The sequence below is a fragment of the Notolabrus celidotus genome, chromosome 4, assembly GCF_009762535.1.
Source record: "Notolabrus celidotus isolate fNotCel1 chromosome 4, fNotCel1.pri, whole genome shotgun sequence".
Classification (NCBI taxonomy): domain Eukaryota; kingdom Metazoa; phylum Chordata; class Actinopteri; order Labriformes; family Labridae; genus Notolabrus; species Notolabrus celidotus.
The window spans coordinates 9,526,369-9,549,261 of record NC_048275.1 but is presented as its reverse complement, the minus strand read 5'-3'; the positions used below and the strand labels follow the sequence as shown (position 1 = coordinate 9,549,261).

The following is a 22,893-nucleotide window of genomic DNA, read 5'->3' as shown; positions in this document are numbered from 1 at the left end:
GATGCTTTGACTGATGACTTTTGTTCTGAATCCCATGATATGTTGTAATGTTTTAGAATTATTTGTTGTTTGCCTGTAACTTTTCTGGAATGTGCTGCTACTGATTTTGGCCAGGACACGCTGAAAAAGAGATTTTTAATCTCAATGTGGTTTTCTCCTGGTTAAAAATAAAATAAAATACAAATAACTTCAAATTATAATATACATGTATGTGTTGCCGGACTGAGCATGCGCCTGAGAGTGTGATGGATTATGGGTAGTGGAGTAGACGGGTAGGAAAGAAACAGTAGAAGAAGAGCTAGAGAGAGTAGGAGAAGTTGAGACGAATGTATGTTCTGACAGTGTCCTGAAATAAAGAGGTGACCCGGTTTTTGCAACTCGTCTCCACTGCAAGTTATTGTAAGCAGCCCGGACTGCTTGTTACCAGCACTACAACGAGCCAAACAGTAGTGTCGTTTTCTACGGCAGACGCCACGGAGCTGAAAAGGTAACATATGTTTAGAGATTCTTCTGTGTTTAATTTGCGACTGGGACTATACCATATCATCATAGAGTTACTTTTCCCCACTTTTTCAAAAGTCAATGAACATATCGCCACCAAGTGTGTTTCTCTGCGTGGTCGCTGCGTTGTTTTTCATCTAACGTGCACACAGCGACATCTAGAGATCTGTCAGCTGTATGTTTGGACATTCACAAACGACACGAGACAAAGTGCTGCGTACAAGTAGTAATGTATGAATTACCCGGTGTTAACATTTCATTACCATTAATCCTAAATAAAGCCAACATGAACAGACATCATGCCCTCACTTTACCCCTGAATTCACTCATCAAACAATTTAAAACGTATCCCTTTATTTGAGTTATGGCACTGCAGTTTGTACTCTTGAATGCAGCATGACAACCCAGTTACTGATGTTATCATTCATTGTCTTTTATTTTGTAAATAGTTATTAGAGACACAGCAAGCTTAACTAAGTTTATTTTAATGCTGTCAGTTTCATTGTCATTACATTTTAAAAAGCAAACTCAAGACCTACATTTTTAGTCTTGCTCTTATAAAAGTTTTATTTATTTATTTATTTAGTCATTTATTCATTTACTCATTTATTTATTTATTTTCTCATTTACTCATTTATTTATATATTTATTTACTCATTTATTTATTGATTAATTAATTTACTCATTTACTCATTTATTTTTGTAATTATTTATGTTTGTATTTATTTATTTATTCATTAATTTACTCATTTATTTATTTATGTATGTATTAATTAATTAATTAATTAATTAATTAATTAATTTACACATTTATTTATTATCTATTTCAAATTTTAGTCATATTTATTCTATTTTATTTATTTTAAGTATAGCATCTTATTTTTTTCATATGGTTTACTATTATAGTGTTTTATTTATCTTAGAAATGTATTTTATTTTGGTGATTTAAATTTCCTGTGTTGAGTTTTAACATCTTATTTTACCTACAGTGTTTCCTCATTAAGATATCATGAGAGCGTTTCCTCAGTTCATTCAGCAACTTCTTTTTTATTTTTTTTATTTGTATTGTTTTTATTACTATTGTTGCATATATTGTGTTCTTAACCTTAGGATTGTGGGTTGGGTTTGAAGATGAGGCTGGAGGTGGGATCTTTTTCTTAATTTATTCTATTTTAGGTTGTTTTTATGTACAGCACTTTATAAATAAAGTCTGATTGACTGATTGATTTGTTTTAAATAAAATTAATGAAAATAATGAATTTATCTCTTTATTTGTATTCCAATCACTTCTGTTGCAAAATGTGCGTGTTAAATGCATCTATAAGTCCTCCTAATATACAAGAATTTGTGAAACAAATTTATTTTAACTGCATTTTATGTTCTTTGTCATTAAAGTTAAAGCCCAATGTGAATACCAAAGACTCCTTTATTATTATTATTATTATTTTTATTATTATTATTATTATTATTATTATTATTATTATTATTATTACAGTGTTTTTCTGTTCCCAGCTTTGAGATGGCAGTGGACTGGATCGGGTTCGGCTATGCTGCAGCCATCGCCCTTGGAGGATTTATGGGCTACAAGAGAAAAGGTTGAAAGCTCACACTTAATGATCTTCAGCAATCAGCTGCCTCACATTGTAGATATAATAAACACAGATTATTGACTATAATGATGTCATGTGTTTGATTGCAGGTAGTGTGATGTCCCTGATGGCTGGTTTAGTTTTCGGTGGGTTTTCTGCTTATGGTGCGTACAACATCTCTAATGACTCAAAGGACATCAAGATTTCATTATGTGAGTATTGCTCCTCCCACTTAAACAGGTGCATTTGACAGAGATTCAGGATCCAGCTAGTATCATGTAAATTATTTTTATCTTTTGACTCCTCTCCCAGTGGCAGCAGGAGTCTTATCTCTCGTAATGGGAATGAGATACAAGAAATCTGGCAAAGTAATGCCTGCTGGCATCATGGCGGGGCTGAGGTCAGAGTCGAACTTGCTCAACATGCAGTAGATTTCTCTGAGCATATCAAGGATTGTGAAATGATGTGATAAAACATTGCTTTCATCCTGATTTCTGATTTGCTGTCTCTGTCTCACAGTCTGCTGATGGTGTTCCGGCTGTTACTCCTCCTCATTGCGTGATCCTACAAACAACACCGACAGGATGGAGAGCTTTCTGTCCCTCCATGAACAAGCCTTGTTTTAAAGGAAACATCATTCCCAGTTTGGATACCAAACAAATTCTGCTTATGTGCTGAAACTTAATGACCATGTGACAAAAGTCATTGCAAATGCCACTAATGTGTATAACAAAGCAGTATGAAAACGCACAAGTTTAATTTTCATAATGTATTATCACGAGTTTGCAGCAAAGCACATGTATGTGATGCTTTTGTTTGTCTTTGCAGAATGTTTGTGTACACTAATACCAGGGTTTCAAAGCTATAATATTTTGTTCTCGACTATTTACAAGAGACAGTGTATCTTTTACATTTGACTTTACTAAAGGATGTAATCTGAGCTTTTTTTTAAATGGAAGCAAATTAAACAAACATGAATCTAAACATGGTTTTCCTTTCTGTGTAGTGGATGTGGTGTTAAAGTGACAGAGCAACACAGTGGTTCCTTAAAATTTCTTCAAAAATAGACAATTTATTTATTAGAAATGGGACACCAATTCAGCCAATGGAGCTTAACATATTCTGATTATTTTCATACTAATTAGAATGATGCATTATTCATCTCAGTATACAGATGCATGAGTAGAACAGGCTATGATTGCTAATTATAGCTTCATGTCGCCTGTGAGAGGGATGTTCCAGGTCTTTTAAAAGGACAGTTTTTTTACATCAAACACCTCCATAACGGTCTTTGTGTAGTGTTCATCTGGCTGCGGCTTCCTCTTGCTGCCTGGTTTAATGAACCTGTCGATGGCGGGAATCCGCATCATCCTGCCCTGGAACGACTGGAGGGAGGTGTAGAAACAAGTTGTTCAGGAATGCATTTGTGTTGTTGTAACCTGCTGTGTTCAACTATAACAATACACTTTGATTTGATGGGAACACATTTACCTTGACGTTGGGGAAATCAGCCAGGATCCCAGTAAACTTCTCCTCCAACATCAGGGTGCATTCAAGAAGCAGCACATCTGCCATGCTGAGCTTACCTCCCACCAGGTAAACAGTATCAGCCAATGCCTGAGGAGTACACAGACAATCTTATTCAGTTGTCTTAATCATGGGATCTCCTTAGTGTCATCTTTGACAAACATTATTTGTGCCATATGGACAGAGAAGAATAGTGGTACCTTTTCAAACACAGGAAGGTAGCGCTCTTTTGATTTAGTTTCAATGTTTTCCAGTTTGGGTTTGGGATCTGGGATGAAGGGCAACACCATGATCATTTCCATCAGATCAGTCAGTCCCTCTGAGTACATGTTGACCCTGAGGGGAACCAGTACAATGAACTTACAGATCCACCTAATAAAATCACACAATGATTCCTCTGTCATTATGATGTCTAGAAAAGAAAAACTCCATACTTGACGCGGTCTTTTATATCTTTTCCATGAAGATTGTATTTTTCTGCAATGTAATTCAGGATGGCCTTTGTCTGGATAAGCTTCATGCCATCAATTTCCACCATGGGAACTTGCTGAAACATGAGAGACCCATCTGGAAACACAATATGCAAGTCATTCAGAAAGATGGACACTCCCTGGTAGGACATGGTACATTGTAAACTGTAACTCTGTGCACAGGTCAAAAGTATTGTGAGGCATTCACTCTCCAACGTTTGATCTTTTCCCTGGTTGCGTCACATATAGGTGGAAGTTAATGACCAAACTGAAAATGTATGCAACTTGGACACCGGACAAAGAATCCACTTTAAGATTTCAGCTTTTAAAAACAATTTAAACCAAACTTACCACTCAAGAGTTCTAGATACTGCTCACGTTTTGTCAGAAGCATCTCATCATACTGTGAAATTGAGATTTAAAAAGAGGTTTAAGAAACATTCAAAGGGTTAAATGTCCCACACACACACCCACACACCAAAAAAAAAGAACAGATTTCAAACATTTTTAATCCAACATCCTCTTTAACTTACATCAACCTCTGCAACTGTCAGGAGCCAGCGGATTGACTCCATTTTTCCTCTCCCATTGAAGTAGTGAAGCACAACTTTTCCAGACATGTTTGCAACTTGTCGTCAAAGTAAATCTGAAAAGCTGCAAAGACACAGATGACATAACACGAGTTAAAGTAATGCAAATGCATGTACTTTAATTAAAAAAATAAGTGCACTTGTCTTTGGACCTCACGTGCAGAGAGAGTCGTCTTCCGTGTGAAAATTAAGGTGGAGTAGGAAGATAAACTGGAGTTGAAGTCGTTATATAATGTTTGAGAGGAGAGAAAAAAAAAGGCTGAGGAGGGGGGGGGGGGGGGGGGGGGGGGTTTCTGTAAAGTGTGATTGGTCTGTGTCGGCCAATAGAAACACAGCTTGGTTACATTTTGGCCGCTAAGCATCATGGGAAATATGAGGATACTGTGTTCATGCGGCTAATTTCTGCTTTTATTTCAATTTGACTTCTACTTTATGTTTGTGAATGAGTCACACCAAGTGTATAGAGTCCATAGCGAGGATTTCAATATTCAACACCGTGATAGAAATGAGTAGTCACAGCCGAAGCTATAAATAAACCACGCCTCTCTGTCTCTTCTTGGATGTGAGGGCGATCTGGCTGCGACATCTGTCACCCCATTGATCGCTAGGGTTGATTCGGCTGATCTGGCTGGCTAGGCGGGTGTCCCCTTCCTCCCTCACCGTTCCATGTGTGTCCCTCCCGAAGCTCCGCGCTCGGTCGATGAGGACGACGTCCCCCGGACGACCAACCATCGGTATACCAGTAGCTGCGCTCCCCTGCTAGAACCTCCAAACAAGCTCAAGGCCCATTTGTAGGAGTCGTAGGGAAGTTAAGCTCCAAGCGTCAGACACATCCAAATGCGGCGCTGCACGTGGCAGTCTGCCTTCCTTTTCGAATTGGAATATGACATGATTTTTTTTTTTTTTTTATTATTATCATGATTTGTTTGTCCCTTATTCATTTACACATATATTATTATATCTATTTATTATTTATATTATTGTTATTTTATATATTTTATTAATATATTTTATCCACTAAATTAAAACCCTTTCAGATACACTGTTTTGTAAGAGAAAAAGAGAACTCTGGGTTAAACATGTCACATTCCATCTCCATCTTCAAGAAAAAACTAAAATTGCAACTTCTGACAATGTATGATTAATTTACTGCCTTACTTTCATTAAGTTTGATCACACAAACAAAGCTATGGGTTGGAAATCAGTTTACATAAGACATGATTTAAAAAAAAAAATGACTTGTGAATATTAAATCAGGCTACACATAAATCATTTAGACATTTTTTTTTCATTCTTTTTTTTTATTAGCATTCACAGGATTTTACAATAATGACAGATACATATATGAGCGGCTTTTGTTTAGTGGCATCAACAATGTACATATGATTAGATTATTATTATATTATAATATTTGTTGATGTAGAACAGACAACATTACAAATAACAATGACCACATTTGTGATTCCAGCTTTAACATAAAATATAAGGAAAAAAATAAAAAAATAAATAAAGGTGAAAAAATAATAATGATACAATTTTGATAAAAATACATATACGCAAACAGAAATATATATACAAAAATATACAGACATACAAACATTCAAAATGTCCAAATTAAAACAAAAAAGAAAAACATCATAAGTTAAGTTAAACCAAATTCTTTAAAAATAAATAAAGAGCCCATGCTGCCACATCCTACCACACTACCTACATTCCACATTCATTTCACCTTGCTCTAATGTGGAATATCAGGGGCCCCAGACCTTAACAAACTTATTGGACCTACTTAAGAGACAGAATTGTATCTTTTCTAATTTAAGATAAAATAGTACATCACAAATCCAGTGTGTATGGGAGGGGGGTGGCGGAGATTTCCACTTCATCAGGATCATAAATCATTTAGACTTGAATGCATCTTATAATGTGACCTCAAGAAAAAAACAAGGGTAATAATTTTTTGTTAGTCGGATAATAAACCTGATTTTCCCCATCTCTGACTGATGATTAATTTACTGATCATATCAATGCACCCACTAATTTATGTATGTAACAACAATATTGGGATTTTCTGTTGTGTTTGTTGTCTGTTAGTGTGTTGTTGTTGTATCTTGTCTGTTCCCACTTTATTTGTGGGAAATTGGGCCCCTTATTAAAATAGCAATAGCAATAGCAATTTTATTTATAAAGTTAATTTCATTACACACAAGTTCAATGTGCTTTACATGGAGAAATAAAAACATGAAAACATTTTTCCAAATAGAATAAATAAAAACAGAAAAACAATAGATACACCCAACAAACATCAGACCCAGCAATCAAACAAACAGCAATTGTTGCTGCACATGCATCCAGTCACATCAGTCATTATATTCTTCGTATGTGTTTTCAGTCTTTTTTTTTTAATTCGAGACAGTTGTGATGGACCTGAGGTCAGCATGCAGTTTGTTCCAAAAAGATTAAGCTAAAAAAAGCTTTATATAGCTTCCTTGGGTACACCCCTTTCCACACATCCAACCATTGTGAAAATGTTTACTGAATATATATATAATGTACATTTGTGATGATGTGTGTGAATAAAAACTAAATTAAACTTCATTTCTACTATACTGCATGAGGTGGACACAGAAGCCTTAAACCAGGCTTTTTGTACTGTAGGTTTGAAGCAAATGTCCATATAAAATGTCCATATATATAGATCTATATAATCATATTGTATATTAAACGAAAGAGCTATTGATATAGCATAAAAAAAGAGACACACAGATATGAACAGCCTTGTAATTTACAGAAGCCTAAAAAAAAACATGCATCCACACATGTTTCATTCCCTTCTGCCATGATCATTTCTAGTTGTTTCCTCAAGATTTCAATGAAGTAGTTATGTTGAATTAAAAAGGTTTTTACATCATATGGGATTAATGTGCAAACTAGCTTTGTCATCATGACATATAGAAAAAATGTCAACCTTAACCTACATGCAACACAACCTGGGATAAGACCACAATAGGGAAGTGAAGGGCTCGACTACCTTGTGACCTGTGTGCAGCAATTATGTATACGTTGTAAAATAAAAAAAATAAAGTGGTTGATAGGATTGAAAATGTCTAATCTACTCTGGACTCTGGCCTGTTTCTTTGCCACATGCATTTTCTGATTAGTCTGCCATGTGTCGATCAGATACAACACAACAAGGGAAAAGAGCACACATTTGATGTATAGGCTTCAAATATTTTGTGGTATCATGTAGTCATAAACAGTGTGCAGTGTGAATTCATTTTTCCTGCCCAGTGACCTGCTGATGCACTTTCAGATGGAGCTGACTCCTTTTGAACAAGTTCCCATGGAGGGGAATCAATTGCATGAAGTATATTCAGGCAGGGACTGTTTTTTTATTACATTGAAGGGAAGCACAATTTTCATGGAAAGATGATAAACTGCATCATGTATGCAGCATTTCATTTGGAAGTTAGACCTTATGGCATGAGGAAATCTCCATTACCTTTATAGACATTATGTGGCTGCATTAATGTGAATATCTAACTTCATGTAGTTTTGAGGTTAACAATGCAGTTGAGCTCGTTTAGAAGACGACATAAAATTTGTTTTATTCTAATATTTAAAAAATCAATCATCACAGTGCCTCTCCACCCTGATGTGGGACAGCATAAATAAAGACATTTGACTTAAAATCAATGAGTCAGTGTCACACAACAGTCAATCATTCATGTATCTGAAGACCTCTCCTGGTCACCCAACAGCTCAACAACCATAAAAAGGGCACAGCAGAGGTTTTACTTCCTTAGACTGCTGAGGAAGAACAATGTGGAGAGCAAGCTGCTGGTGGCATTTTACAGGGCAACCATAGAGAGTGTCATAACATACTGTATCACTGTGTGGTATGCAGGCTGCACCGCTGCAGACAAGAAGGCTCTGCAGAGAGTCATTAGGTCCACAGAAAAGATCACTGGATGCCCCCCCCTGCCCCCTCTGGATGAACTCGCCACTGCACGCTACACCAACAGAGCAAAAAAGATCATTGCAGACCCCTCCCACCCTGGTCACCCCTTCTTTGAACTGTTACCATCTGGCAGACGCCTCAGAGCTGCCAAATCCTGTACCACCAGACACAGAGACAGTTTCTTGCTGCACATAGACACTTTTATATTTATTTATTACACTGCAACATGACTGCAACACTACTTTGTAAATGGTCTTTATGGAATGTCTTGTCTGTATTGAATGATTAAATGTGTGTATTGCTTTTGTCCTTGAGTGAGTGCATCATCGGATTGAGTGTAAACATTAATTTTGTTGTAGCTACAATGACAATAAAGGCTTCTGATTCTGATGACTTATTGTGTCAGTGTTACATGCAGCAGCTGATATATTCATTCATCTTGTTTTAAGAGTAGTGCACACTTCATACTAATGCTTGATGGAAAAGTGAGCATGCAGGATCCCAATCTAAATACGGGAAAAATCAATTTGAGACAAGTTTACACGCATTTTTTATTTCATTGTTCAAACCATACATGTTGTGCGCATACTGAGAACCTTCACAGACACTCTGCATACTGTGTTTTTATGAAATCCATCTTTAACTATAATAATGTGCTCACTGTAATAACCAGAAACCGGACATAGCATGACTGGATGTACTGGATTTATGTGTGTATAGCATTAACAGAGAGCTTCTACAGACAGATAATCTCCAGTGGATTAAATTTCCAGGGCTGCTGTGCTATTACTGGTGCAGCTGCTGCCCACATGAAGAAAATGTACGGATAGATTATATGTAAGCATTTTTTTAAAGAGCTAAAATCAGTGATTTCTTGAAAAATCACACGAATGTTACGTGTCGGTACCCAGATAGAAGTTTCATTATGCTTAATAACTGGTAGCTCAATCATCACACTCAAAGGTCAAGTAGAATATATGAACTTTTACCTTTTACTTGCAAAAGAAAAAATAGCACAATGTGGCCACCACTTGCATTTAATAACTTTACTCAACTCGAAACACCGTCTGGAATCCAGACGATGTCACATTATGTTACAGACGTACAAAATAAAAACACTGAGGAGCAAATCTAGGCTCAAATTTTGGCCGATTGCATTTGGCTTTACACATACACTTTGATATTTTACAACCCACAACATCCATAATAACATTCACATAAAACAAAAAGAGATTATTGCTGTGTAAGATGTATGTACAGGCTGATTATAAAACAACTAGGCCTACTCTTTGGAGGTGAAAGAGTGGTGAGGAGCGCAGGTCACAGCTCCGTGGAGGGCACTAGCGGTGTCCGTATTTGGCAGACCAGTCTGTTCGACCGTGGATGGTCTGAACCGGAGGGCGAGGCAGCAGACCGGGGGTGCTCTTGTTGACCATCGATGTGCTGGCAGAGGTGCTCATGTGCCTTCGACCGGACTGCCACGTTGCATAATCTGAAGTAACAACAGAAAATATGGAATGAGCGACAACAAAGGGCTGCACCACGCCGATGCTTCAGTGTACCTCAGCTTGAGAAAGCTTTACACCACAGAGAGTTACGACTTCACAACAGCTGTAATTTACTTTATCTGTGAACCCGGACTCTTTGATAGAGGCTCTGTGTTCCATCAATTAAAGGGAGGCATTAAATGGCACTTCACATCAAAAAGGAACGATCAAAAGCAGGCTACTTCAAAACGACTGTCACAATGACCGACATAGGATTAGAATAAAATGAGGCCAGAGAGAGATGCTGCAGTTCTGTTGATATATAAATTAAAACATTTATTTTACCTCTTAAAGCACCTTCAGTGACTCCAGTGCTTAAGGTTAGAGCTCTGTTATGTGCAGGTGTCAAATTAAAGTGCTTTTAACAGTAATGTGAAGTTCTGATGAAGTTCTTATAATGTCCTATAATGACTGAAAAGCAAACATTCCTTAAGAACTTGGTCAAATTATTATAATATTAATATATAATGAACTAAATTGTTCTATAGCTTTAAATCTGCTGTGCCTTCATTCTCTTTTCAGAGTGAAATTAAAAGTGTTATAATGACCTGAAGCAAACTGAGAACAAATGTGTGTGTGCAGGGTCAAATGTCATCAGGAAGCTAATTATATATGACCTCCATCCAGCCCGGTTAGCTGTAGAGCTATTTTTAGATCTGCACAGTAAAGTTCATATCAGACAGACTGAAAAACAGTGCAGAAAGCTCAAAGGTCTCAAACTGATCCTCACTTGTTGGTGTTGATTCCACTGAAGGACCCTGATGCCCTCTGTGACCAGCAGAGCCTTGGTCCTTCTTGTAAAACGACGGCATGTATCCTCCTGGGATTGTGTTGGTACCTGACGGTCCACACAGAAACAGATTCATCCGTTCAAACAGAGGAAACACAAAGCTGCACTGACGTTAAAAGTGGAAGCTGTCGTTTGAGATTACCGTGAGCGCCTCTGCTCGGCAGAGTCCCTCCAAATGGAATACTGCTGTTCCCCCAAAGATGGCTGCCGCTGAAGTCTTTACTGGCGTTTATGGCGACGTTCTTCTTTGTGCTAATGCCTGAAGGAGACAGTGAGAGGTTATCTGACACATTGGTCAAATTAAGATTATGATAAATGACAGAAAATCCTGCCCCCCTCTGACTCTCCTCTACCTACATCTGCTGCCTTGAAGAGAAGAGCACCTGGTGAATAAAGGCAGCCAGCTCACCTGGGACAGCGCTTTGTAGAAAGAAGGCTTGCTGGCTGTCCTCAGGTGGACACCACTTCCCTCTCATACTTTTATCTCTGTGTAATATGCATGTTCTTGTTGATTTAAAATGTTTTGTAGCATCCTTAACAGTTTAGGATTAATTTACTGAATTGAACACATATTTCTGGATTGAAACGGTGACTATTTATGAAGATAAAACACATTTGTTGGATTAAAAATGATCAATATGGGGCGCTGGCAGCCTAGCGGTGTGAGCGTCCCACTTATAGAGGTTATAATCTTCATCGCAGAGGTCGCCGGTTCAACTCCCGGCCGGTCGACCATTCACTGCATGTCTTCCCCCACTCTCTAATCCCCACATTTCCTGTCTCTCTTCACCCTGTCCTATCCAATAAAAGGCGAAAAAGCCCAAAAATAAAACTTAAAAAAATAAATAACAATAAATAAATGATGAATATTAGGACGCATTGTCACTCACATTACCCTCTTTCTTTTGTAAAGACTAAAGCTGTATTCTTTGATTAAAACTTGGACTAGAACTCCTGCGTGTGCTCAACTGTTCAAGCAGACAAGACACTGAGATGATGATAATCCTGACACTAGACTGTTGTAGAGGATCCTGATATTCCTTCAAGCAAAACATGCAGCACTTCAAAAGAAGGACAAAACTAATTTGAAGAACAGTGATGATTAAGCATAAACAGAACAAAGAGGAACTATCTTATATTACAGAGTCTGTCTTTGTGGACGCTACATCTCACCAAGATTTAAATTAGGACTGCCAAATAAGGAATTAGACACAATCAAAACACGTCTGCATGAAATCCTTTCAGTTTGGCGAAGTCAAATCTCTGCACTCGTGTGCTGACATGCATGTGTATTACCATATGGTTTGCATTGATACTGTACGTAATGCACAAATAAGATTAATGCTTTTATCAGCCTCAACAGTTTTTTCCTCATTCTACTTCTTTTACATCCTTCACTTGTTACAGTGTCTTATAATCTGGTCTTCCTGGTCTTAGTTCATGTTGGTTGGTTCCTGTGTTGTTGAGGTTCTCATGATGTTGGGCTAATCTGATGCTTGAGTTTTGCTGTTTGGGGTCTTCAGCTCTTTGGTCCTTAAGTTGTTTTAGTCATTTTTCTGATTGGGATTTTGGTGTCGGGTTCTTAAGTCATTTTGTTTTTTCTGTTCTTGAGTTCTTTTGTGTTTTTGCTTTTATGTGAAAGCACATGTAAACCCATGTTTTTAAAGTTTTTATATAATTACAATTATTCTAATTATTATTGTTATTCATTTTATTGTTTTTATTTCTATGTATTAAAGTTGCTGATGAGATTGCCTCTTTAAGAGACTATGACTTCATGCAGATGGTTTGTCATCATCAGAAATCAAACGGCAGATCACATCTCTGCTTCCCATGGCTGTTCTGCTGAACCATCAAATCAAAAACTGGACCGGAGGTGAATGTAACAGAAGACTGATGGTTGTGAAACTGCACGCAGACACTTGTAGATTCCCACGGTTTGCTTTAGACTACCTCAGCGCTGCTATGATCTACTTCTCAAAAAAGGTAAGACTTTGAATACCAGGTAAATATCTGGACTGCCTCAAGTAATGCTGCTTAGCTGAAGCGGTTCTTGTTGGCTCCTGGTAGGATGAAGTCTTGTTCAGGTTCAAAGGTGCGTCTTCTTTTACTTTGGGTCGACTGAAATCCAGAGCGTTTCCGTATCTGAGAATCAGGAGAGTTCAAAGAGACACAGGTGGTGTGAATGACCTGCGTTTAATCACACTGATGGAAGACAAGATGCATGCATGTCACAGTCTCACCTGCTCAGCGCGTCCTCCTGCTGCCTCGACTTCTCCGTGGGGAAGTTGTTCTTCCCGAGAAGACTGATGGGTGTCAGATGAGTGTCCTCGTAGTCGTCCCAGTCTTCTCCTTTCAGGTGTCCCGTGCCGTGGCCCCAGCGTCTCCGCCCTCCTTTAGGTTTTAACTGGTAGCCCAGCAGGTTGGAGTTTTCTGTCTCCTGTCTTGATTGCTAAAAGAACAACCAACATAAACAAATCATGAGAGGAATATCCCTTACAATAACATGTTTGAAGTAACAAGTGACTGTGGTCGATTACACAGCTGTGTTAAATACACAGCTCTGATTGGTCTGTATTTCTGTATAAATCAACAACACTGTAGAAGACGCAGAATAAACATTACACAGAGCGTGTTTTGGGACATGACAGTGATTGGAGTTATGTGAATAAAAAATATTGCGTAAGCAGAAATCGACAGTTACAGTTTAGACATCGGGTCAGTCATGTGCTGCTGTGATCCGTGCTTCCTTGTTTCACTTCATCATTTATGAAAGCTTCACTTTAATATAGATCATTAAGAGAGGACTGATTCTAAGGAGATGCAGAGTTTACTGTTGCTTCAGTTCAAACATCACAATCTGAAAGTTTATTTCTTAAGCAGAATAAATGAAATCTATACTTTGTGTTCAGTTATTGATTTCTTTATTAAAGCTCCTGTGTGGAAATTTTGGTTTGTGTTAGTCCACCTAGACTAATCAGAGTTTGGAGATTTATTTGAACCTGAATGAATAAAACCAGAACCTCCTGTCTGGTGAGATACCACAAGAGTTTGCTTTTGAAGAACAGATATTCATCTTTTTGTTTTCCCTCTCAGGCATGCCGAAACAATCCAGTGAAGGTATTCTGGCACACAGTTCTTGCATTTTTAAAATGACTTCATTTGGTACCAGAGGTTAAAAAATATAAAATCAATGCTCAGCTTCACCTTGCCCTGGAGATTTTTGTCAACGATGTAAGGTAGATGGCTCTGAGGCGTCCCTGCAGTCTGCTCCTGCTTCAGCATGTGCTTCGATTGCTGCTCTCTCACCAGCTCCGTGTGCCGTTGGTACGCCGCCGCCTGAGCAGCGGGTGGTACAGGGGAGGGCTGGATCTGCTGGAGGGGTCTGGATGGGGGGCAGTGTTGGTTTAGAGGTGGAGGCTGGGACAGAGGCAGCACAGGTTTAAGCAGCAGAGGTTGGTGCTGCAGAGTCTGTTGTGGCTGTAGAGGAACCTGCATCGGCATGTGGCCCGGCTGAGGTCTGCCCTGCTCTAGGATCTGCTGAGGAGTGCCCAAAGCCTGGCCCACGTGGAAGTACGCGTACCTGAGAGCCTGAACAGATAAAGCAGACAAACATCAGCTTTCATTCTCAGCTGAGAGGGAAAACACTTGGAGAGTAGATTAGACTCTACCTGGGCAGAGCCTGGTCTCTTCTTGGGGTCCCACTGCAGCAGGTCTGTCATCAGGTGGATGGCTTCAGGACTGGCATTAGGGATCAGTATCTTCAGATTACTGGGGACACACTGAGGCCAACGGAAATTCATAGCACAGGCCAGGTGATATCCTTCTGGCCAATCATTCTACAAAAAAACACAACAGCACAGTTACAGTCACATCTTATGTGCATCACATTAAACAAGAACATCTGTTATTTTGAAACAGGTAGAAGAAATGCTTCTGATCTCTAGTCAAGATGATCTAGACGGGAAACAAGCTGCAGAGCTGCAAACACATTCATATCCGTACCAAAGTTTTATTGTTTCCACTTTCTATAATATCAAACTGAAGTATTTTCTGAATGAATTAAATTGTTGCAGCTTTCCACTTCTTTCCACTTCAAGAACAAAAAACACAGAGCTACTTTAGCTTTCTAAAAGCTTCTATAAACCTTTCCTTCTTTTGATCACCAAAGTTATGAAAACCATGACTCACCTTTTTTTGAGGAACACTTTTGACCTTACTTTACCGATCATTTGATTTTCAATTTAGATTTCAAATCTTGATTTCATTTTTTTTTTTAAACCTCTCTAGAAACTAAAAGTTGTTTATCTTCTGTCTTTAAAAGCCAAACACCATAACCATGACAGCAAATATGCAAAACAGAAGCTAGATTTTAACTCGGAGTAACTTGTCTACAATTTAATTATTTTTTATAATTGTTTTTTGGCAGGTATTTATTGCTATTCTTTTTAAACTTTCACTTTTATTTTGTATTCATATTATTACATTTTTAAACTTTTACTTTATTGATTTAATTCCATTTTCAAAGTATTTTATAATCATTTTTCTTTCTTTGGTGTTTCATTATTTATTGACTGCTGTAATTTATCTGTTTGTTACAAGTGTAGCACTTTATGCTGCATGCTTTAATCCGCCATTTACCAATCTTTGGTGTGATTTATGTGTGCAGTAAATACAACACTATGAATGCCATCAAAAGCAGATGAATTAGAGGGAAACATTTTGAATAACATTGTTTCTCACCCATCTCTATCACAGTTGTCTCTCTCCCTGCCCATCAGTATGGCTGTTTGGGATAACTATAACGTTTTAACCGACCCTCATGGTTTCATAATGTTTTAAACTGTCCTTAAATTCATGCATTCACCTTTCCATAAAAAAATTAAAACTCTAATCAACAAATATCTGATTAAAAAGGGATCTGGATCCATATTCTTCAGTCTTTATGTTCCAGTGTGTAACACTTTACCTTCTTAGGTGTCCCAAGAACTTGGCATATCTTGAATATGGTGTCTATTTCACTGGATCCTGGGAAAAGAGGCCTGAGGGTGTAAAGCTCCGCCATGATGCAGCCCACAGCCCACTGGTCTATGGGAGAACTGTAGGATGTGGATCTGAGGAGCACCTCTGGAGCTCTGTACCTGGTTCAAAGATGAGGAGCACAAGGATTTCAGCGAAGTGCTCTATCATACATGCTGTCAAGAAGGAGTGTGTGATGTTTGCTCACCATCTAGTGGAGACATAATCTGTGTACGGGGGTTGGGATCGGATTTCTCTGGCGAGCCCAAAGTCGGCTATCTTCACCAGCTCTGGGCCCATACACAGGAGGTTCTCAGGTTTCATGTCCCGGTGGAAAAACCCTAAAAATAAAAGAGTTCACTCAAATTTAACAAAAAATTTTGTTGTGTCACTTTGAATTTGGTCTCCTTGAGCTGAGAAACAACATACCATGTTTATGAATGAACGTTAGCCCCTGTAGAATCTGAAACATGATATTTCTTACAGCAGACTCGGGGAACAAGCCGGTCCTGAAGTGCAAAGAAAACACCAGCAGTGAGCAAATACAGTTTAAAATGTGGAATTAAAAGTGCAATATAAAAACTCTACATACCTGTCTTTCATTAGCTGATATAAATTTTCCTTCATGTACTCAAAGATGAAGTACAAGTGATCGTTTTCTCGAATCACCTCCTTCAGTTTGATCACGTTAGCATGATTGAGTTTCTTTAAGGACTGAAAGGAGAAGAAGAAACAGAATCAAAGTTAAAATCTGTGGCGTACATAAACAGGACAGTAGTATCAGGCATAGAGAGTAACTCTAACCATGCTGGAGGATACACACAGGTAACTGCAGCACATTCAAAAGCACGCTCTAGAACTAAAAAGCACACCCTTCTTGATGAAACATGGCTACGTCAGGACACACTGTAGTTTGGGGATAAATGCTGCAGAGAGGTTTATGCTTCTTATTTCAAAAGGAAAATAAATAGAGAGTAAAAAGCAGGAGGGGAATGTTCAGTTCTCCCATGCACTGGGAGGGTTCAGGTTTAACCATGCTACCATGTTTTAGTAAAGGAGGAAAGCTGTAAAGGAGTTCTGAGTCTTTATGGTGTGACATGCCTTAATCATAGTCTAACTAGCAGGGACTAAAAAGGACCAGCACGAGCTACGTGTGTTTCACATCATAGTAAGGCTGTAGGAGAGGGGAGAGTGAAGGCCGGGGAACCAGAGCTCAAAACCAACAGCACACAAGAATCACCTTCTGCTCTTACAGCTGGGGTTTGACTCTCAGCTGTGAGGACATTTGGACAGTAGCACAATGAGGTGGAGTGAAAAAAAGAAACAGAGTTTACATTCAAATGATTATTACTAAATGACCCAAACATCAACATGATTTCATGAACTTACTCTGCATTCAACATAAAGAATGAAGAACGAAGCCAGACAGATTCACAGGGTGACGACGAAATACTACTTCAATGATCACTGCATCAAAACAGCTGACAGCATGCTGAACACTGACATCACATGTTACATTTGAGTGGGTTTGATCCATCTGAGCTTGTACTGAGCTGCAACAGTTCATGACACGTATGTGCATCACTGAGAGAATGCAGGAAGTAAACCCCTGCATCTGTTGATTTATAAAGCGCTTGTTGGGATGCTGCCGACATATTTATCTTCGATGCTAGTTTGGTCCTCTGGAGCACAAGGTCAACTAAATGGCTCTCTCTTCAGGTTCTCAGAGTTAATTCAGAGCTGGGGAAATCTGCTTTAGGCTTTTTTGCACCATCTGCATGGAACTCCCTTCAAAGCACTTTAAAAACGAATGCATTTGTTTGTTTTAGTCATTTTAAATCATTACTTTTTAAACGTTGTATCCTCTGATTGCACCTGTTTCAACTGACTTTGTGTTAACATTACTTTTTACTGGTTTTAACATTACTCTTTAATTGTTGTCTGCTTTTAATTGATCATCATTATTTGAAGGTTTTATCTTTTATTTGCTTGTCATTCATTTTAATGTTTCTTTATATGCTTGACATCATTGTAAATGAGGGCTTCGCTCTCAATGACTTTAGAGTTTAAAAAAATAAGATAATTGCATATCCTAACACAGGGTAAAAAACGTCTTTAAAAACTGCCTTTCACTCAGGCAGATAAGCTTATTATACTTAGCTCAGTGACCTGAGTCCATCAGAATCAGTCCCTTAAATGTCTGCCCTGATAGATGTGTTTACATGCTCAGAAATTATACTGATATAAGAGAACGAGTTCAGCCTTACATCACTGTTCCACTCACAAACAGCACAGTTTTTAGATGTTCTTAGAAGAAGTGATTTGATTGGACAAGAGACGATCCATGAGCACTGATACAAAAGAATAACAGCACTGGGACTTTTAACTTAGCAGATCTGATTACTGCATAGCCAGCAGCTTTTGTTTGGACCAGCTGGTACCAAAAATGTATGCATCCTACAAAAGAAACTCTCAGCAGGCTCGTATTTTACTGGCTGTATAATACATGGAAATATAAGAGACAGACTTATGTTGAAAAAGAAAGCAGCTGTTCTACAGTAACATGTTCACACACACTCACATGAAGAAGCAGGAGAGCTGGAACATATTTAGGGTGTCTGATAACAGAACGGTTACAGTCGAGCAGCAGAAATAGTTGTGCTGACAGAACCACTGTGGGCGATTAGAGAATGAAAATAAAACAACAGTCTGTCATTGCTTCTTACTGTTAACTTATTTATGTCATTTTCAGAACTGGTGCAATATCACACTTGAGGTTGTGCGGTTGTACTGAATATAGGCACCACTGTCATTGCTCTAAACAGCACACTGCAGTGATATTTCAGTTCTGGGGGATGGACTCATCATTTAATGTTTGTGGTCCTCTGACAACATTAGAGAAGAAAGCTACTGAGGCCAGTATTACAAAACATCAACATCAGCAGATGTGGATGATTCGATCATATCAAAGGGTCAGCAGCAGCTTTACATTCTGTACTAAAAGAAACAGAGAACATGTTCTTCACTTTGAGTTTCTGTAATTCTGCTGTTCTATTCAAAATGTCAAACCATATAAAATATGAAAAGAAGACTCACTTTGACTTCACGGAGGTTCATGCATTCTTCCCAGGAGTAGAATTTTCTTTTCATTCTGAAAAATAAATTCACAGATTAAACATTAAACAGCATCCAACACTGAATCTCCAGACAGACACACATTTCCACTCTTCATGATGTCCTTGCAGTAGCACTGTTCTTATAATCTTTATATATAGGCTGCGACAATATAGGCCAACTGTTTCATGCTGACAGAGAGTAAAGTAATGTGCAGAGCCTCCAGGGAGGAAAATAAATCAACAGAGAAACATGTCAAAAAATATTTGCAATGGCAATAATTTATCAATACTTAGAAACAAGCTATAAATCTTTTTAAGAGAAATTATTACTTTAATTTAAAAATCTATTGCAAGTTTTTTTTTTAGGGGGGGGGGGTCACATCTCCCGTGTTGCTGAATGAGATATGCAACGTTTATTTTGTACAATGCATCGCCCAAAACAAGTTTCATAGGACTATATTTTCAGTTATCCAAGTTTAAGATAAGACAAAATAGATGTTTGTTGTCCTTTTACAAGGATGTGTGTTGCAACTATCTGCACAAATCGTCCATACAGCACACATGTACCCTTGTATCCCACATGAGTACACATAAATACAACAGCTACTGGGGTGTTTTGTTTAGCAGAGCAATGGCAGAGGGGACAAAGCTCTTCTCCATGTCAGGGATCTATATCTACACACGGAGGGGAGCAGTGTGAAAAATGAGTAGAGGGGGCGCCTGGGATCGAGTGTTATGATGAGATGTCATTTTAGTGGGATAAGCATTCTGAAACCTCAGCATGTAATGGATCTTAAAACAGTTGTTGAAAGAATTTGTAAAACAGGGAAACAGATCACAAAAAATGTACACAAGCACAAGATCATGCAAGAAGTTTAAAATGCCATTGTCTTGATACAAACAAACACTCCTGACACTCACTTCTTTATGGCAACAAGCTCCCCTGACTCCAGACTGCGTCCGAGGATGACGGAGCCGTAGGTGCCATCCCCGAGCTGTCTGATGTTGGTGTATCTGTTCATTATGCTTGTCCTTCCATAGCATCAAGCGGAGGCAGATAATTATTGAGAGGGAACGGAGATGGGTTTGCCGCCTGCTGGTGAATGCAGCCAGATTTTCCTGTGACAACAGCAGAAGACCACGGGCAGAGCTGGAGGACTCATGGTGTCATGGACTTGCCTCCCTCTAGCTGTGAAGACAAGGAAATTACAGAACTGACGTTAGCAATGTGACTGAAAATACCTGTTCATACTGACAACAAAATGACTCCTAAAGAGGAAACAGTGTTATTTAAAAAAGTGTGTGTGCTGTGGGAAAACTAGGCTCAGGCTCCATGTCTCCTTCAAATATTAGCTTCATATGAGCGTAGTTTTATCTGCCTGTGTCAGTAAATCAACTTTGATTTTCATGCTTGAAAGCTGTTTTTGAATCCGCCTGCCAAAAATGGAAAGTTCAATCAGTGCAGGGAGGGATTTTTTTTGGCATCTTCTTTTTGGTGAAGTAGAAGAAACATTAAAAGTGAGTAATGTTTGAATTTACATAGACAATCTAGATACTGTTTTAAAGAGGTGCTCAAAACTTGTCTGGAAAGCGATCAATGAAAGGTTTAAGATATCTTACTGTGTCACCAGTTTTCTTAGTGTAAATATAATCTATATTGAGCTTTTTTAAAATCCTTCTTGTCCCGTGTATTTTTCCATTACTTAGATATACTTTATTTCAGACTCATATGTCCATAACATCATAAAAAGGTATACAAAATAGAAATAAATAATAATAGGGTCAGCAATACCTGGAGTTTACATGTTTATCATGATTAAAAACATAAGAAGACATTTGTTCCAGTGTTTCCAGAAACAAGAAAAACACATTGTGATACTTCATGTGTGCTGAGTGAGCTCCCTTAAAATGTCATTATCTGAATCAACAAGACGGCACATACATTTATATTAATGGCCTCCAAGCTCTGGAATCGCTTGCCACTCTAATTACGATCGTCCCGCCCTGTTGAATATTTTAAATCTTTGTTGAAGAAGACCCATCTCTTCTCTTTGGCCTTCTCCTTGTGAGGAGGACATTAATATCCCAATATGTTGTGTTGTTTATTGTTGTCTTCATGTACTTTTTACTTTTTACCTTGCAAAGCACTTTGACCAACACTGGTTGTTTTTAAATGTTCTATATAAATAAAGTTGACTTGACTTGACATAAGGGACATTATTAGAGACAAACATAAAGCTTGCACTTGTCCACTTTGACATAGTTTCTGCATGCATGCATCATTATATGCAACCTGGAGCTTTCTCATTTTAGCTCTACTTCTGCACCACAGCTGAGCAGTATAAAGAAGAGTACAGTCAGCTCTAAAAAGCTCTGTTTTAACATGATCTGTGCACATTTGAAATGTATGTGCCAGCATATTAACCTGTGCATGCACATTTGTGCATAAGAATCAGAATTAGTTTACTGTCACTTCCAAGTACACACATTGGCATACATGGAGGTGAAATATTGTGCTCCACACATCAGACATAAAATAGAGTGAATTAAAAAGACATTAAACAAGACAAGACAGTAGACAGCTAGTTGGAGCTAAAACAAAGTGCAGGTGTTGAGTTAAAATCTAAAATAAATATGCGGTGCTGTAATATTTTAGTGCATTAAACTACATCAGATCAGAGTTTCTTGATTTACATACTGTGAATATAATCTATGTTGTCCTTTGTTTCCCCCTGTATTTACTTGTGTACCATATTTAATCCTCTCCTGTTGTGAGCTACTGTAACAACACAGCAGGTTTACCTTGATTAAATAAAGCTTCTTTACTTATCTTAGAATAAACCTGGCTAACATGGTCTGTCAATGCACAAATGTTTCTCTGATGTCCTCTCACTTAATAGCTGCAAATCTAAATAATACTTGAGTCAGTAAGGAAAGAAGCTGCAGCTGATGGTTGTGTTATTTCTGGCTAGTTAGAGCCATATTCGTTGCAGTTTTTGGCTCTTAAACATGCATTTTTTCCTGTAGGTAATAACACCTGAATGAGGTTAATATTGTGTGTCCTGGTTAATCTTTAACTGGTGTCTGGTGCAGTAAATGAAGGTAAATTGAAACACTTAACCTTAGCTTAATTGAGACATGTAGCTGCTGCTGGTGTTAGCCCAGCAGCTGGAAAAACATAACAGCTCTACAGAAGAAAAACACGCCCTGGTCTGACTGAGTGTTTCTCTTAAATCAAAGCTGAAAGCATCAAATAACACTCACCCTCCTCACGTCACATTGACAACACCACATAGCCGAACATTCGTGGACGATGTGCAACAAATTGCTCGATATGTATCCACTTGACTGACAGCGTTTGAAGATAGAAACCTGCATCCGATCATCCAAACAAACTGGCTACATATTATTTTATCTCGGCCCGTTTTTTTTTTTCCTTCTTCTTCTTCTTAGTGGGTTTTTATTGGAGGTTGGCAAACAACGTCTGGAAGCATTACCTCCATCTACTGGTATGGAGTGTGGGTCGGGAACTATAGAATAGAATAGAATAGAATAGAATAGCATAGCATAGCATAGCATAGAATAGAATAGAATAGAATAGAATAGAATAGAATAGAATAGAATAGAATAGAATGGAATGGAATGGAATAGAATAGAATAGAATAGAATGTACTTTATTCATACCTGAAGGGGGAAACTCAGGTGTCTGGCAGATAAAATTATAAAAATCACATAAAACAAGTAATTCAGGTGTCTGTCAGATCATCTCCCATTGGCTAGAGAGTT

At 38.2% G+C, this 22,893-nt stretch overlaps 3 protein-coding genes across 5 annotated transcripts; 1 reads left to right on the top strand and 2 right to left on the bottom strand.

Annotated features, from left to right (window-relative positions):
- Positions 1-243: 243 nt before the first annotated feature.
- On the top strand, positions 244-3,074 carry zgc:163080 (uncharacterized protein LOC799515 homolog). Of its 2 annotated transcripts, none has more exons than XM_034682235.1 (5): positions 244-487; positions 1,997-2,096; positions 2,201-2,302; positions 2,403-2,490; positions 2,610-3,074. In XM_034682235.1, the coding sequence occupies exons 2-5, from the start codon at positions 2,021-2,023 to the stop codon at positions 2,650-2,652; spliced, it is 309 nt and encodes a 102-aa protein (XP_034538126.1). In that variant the 5' UTR covers positions 244-487; positions 1,997-2,020; the 3' UTR covers positions 2,653-3,074. The 2 variants fall into 2 exon arrangements, with proteins under 2 accessions (XP_034538126.1, XP_034538125.1); XM_034682234.1 differs by having other exon boundaries at positions 247-487; positions 2,014-2,096.
- A 68-nt stretch (positions 3,075-3,142) lies between these two features.
- LOC117811767 (glutathione S-transferase-like) lies at positions 3,143-4,946 on the bottom strand. 2 transcript variants are annotated; one of them, XM_034682232.1, is made up of 7 exons: positions 4,835-4,946; positions 4,621-4,741; positions 4,439-4,490; positions 4,052-4,184; positions 3,818-3,953; positions 3,582-3,707; positions 3,143-3,475 (listed from the first exon to the last, which is right to left on the bottom strand). In XM_034682232.1, the coding sequence occupies exons 2-7, from the start codon at positions 4,705-4,707 to the stop codon at positions 3,338-3,340; spliced, it is 672 nt and encodes a 223-aa protein (XP_034538123.1). In that variant the 5' UTR covers positions 4,708-4,741; positions 4,835-4,946; the 3' UTR covers positions 3,143-3,337. The 2 variants fall into 2 exon arrangements, with proteins under 2 accessions (XP_034538123.1, XP_034538124.1); XM_034682233.1 differs by having other exon boundaries at positions 3,338-3,475; positions 4,830-4,940.
- A 4,226-nt stretch (positions 4,947-9,172) lies between these two features.
- On the bottom strand, positions 9,173-22,595 carry LOC117811919 (serine/threonine-protein kinase ICK-like). The gene is made up of 14 exons (XM_034682412.1): positions 22,372-22,595; positions 20,029-20,296; positions 19,088-19,142; positions 16,584-16,705; positions 16,421-16,500; positions 16,200-16,332; positions 15,942-16,113; positions 14,644-14,811; positions 14,180-14,563; positions 13,216-13,424; positions 12,975-13,117; positions 11,115-11,231; positions 10,913-11,020; positions 9,173-10,127 (listed from the first exon to the last, which is right to left on the bottom strand). Exons 2-14 carry the CDS (start codon positions 20,127-20,129, stop codon positions 9,976-9,978), a joined length of 1,944 nt encoding a protein of 647 aa, XP_034538303.1. The 5' UTR covers positions 20,130-20,296; positions 22,372-22,595; the 3' UTR covers positions 9,173-9,975.
- Positions 22,596-22,893: the final 298 nt, after the last annotated feature.

Coding starts and splice junctions, on each gene's coding strand:
- zgc:163080 (XM_034682235.1), top strand. CDS start 2,021: ATGGCAGTGGACTGGATCGGGTTCGGCTATGCTGCAGCCATCGCCCTT. Junction 2,097..2,200: donor TATGGGCTACAAGAGAAAAG/GTTGAAAGCTCA, acceptor GTTTGATTGCAG/GTAGTGTGATGTCCCTGATG. Junction 2,303..2,402: donor GGACATCAAGATTTCATTAT/GTGAGTATTGCT, acceptor CTCCTCTCCCAG/TGGCAGCAGGAGTCTTATCT.
- LOC117811767 (XM_034682232.1), bottom strand. CDS start 4,707: ATGTCTGGAAAAGTTGTGCTTCACTACTTCAATGGGAGAGGAAAAATG. Junction 4,491..4,620: donor TGACAGTTGCAGAGGTTGAT/GTAAGTTAAAGA, acceptor TCAATTTCACAG/TATGATGAGATGCTTCTGAC. Junction 3,954..4,051: donor GATATAAAAGACCGCGTCAA/GTATGGAGTTTT, acceptor GGTTCCCCTCAG/GGTCAACATGTACTCAGAGG.
- LOC117811919 (XM_034682412.1), bottom strand. CDS start 20,129: ATGAACAGATACACCAACATCAGACAGCTCGGGGATGGCACCTACGGC. Junction 13,425..14,179: donor ACAAAAATCTCCAGGGCAAG/GTGAAGCTGAGC, acceptor TTGTTCTTTTAG/CAATCAAGACAGGAGACAGA. Junction 10,128..10,912: donor AGTGGAATCAACACCAACAA/GTGAGGATCAGT, acceptor TTGTTACTTCAG/ATTATGCAACGTGGCAGTCC.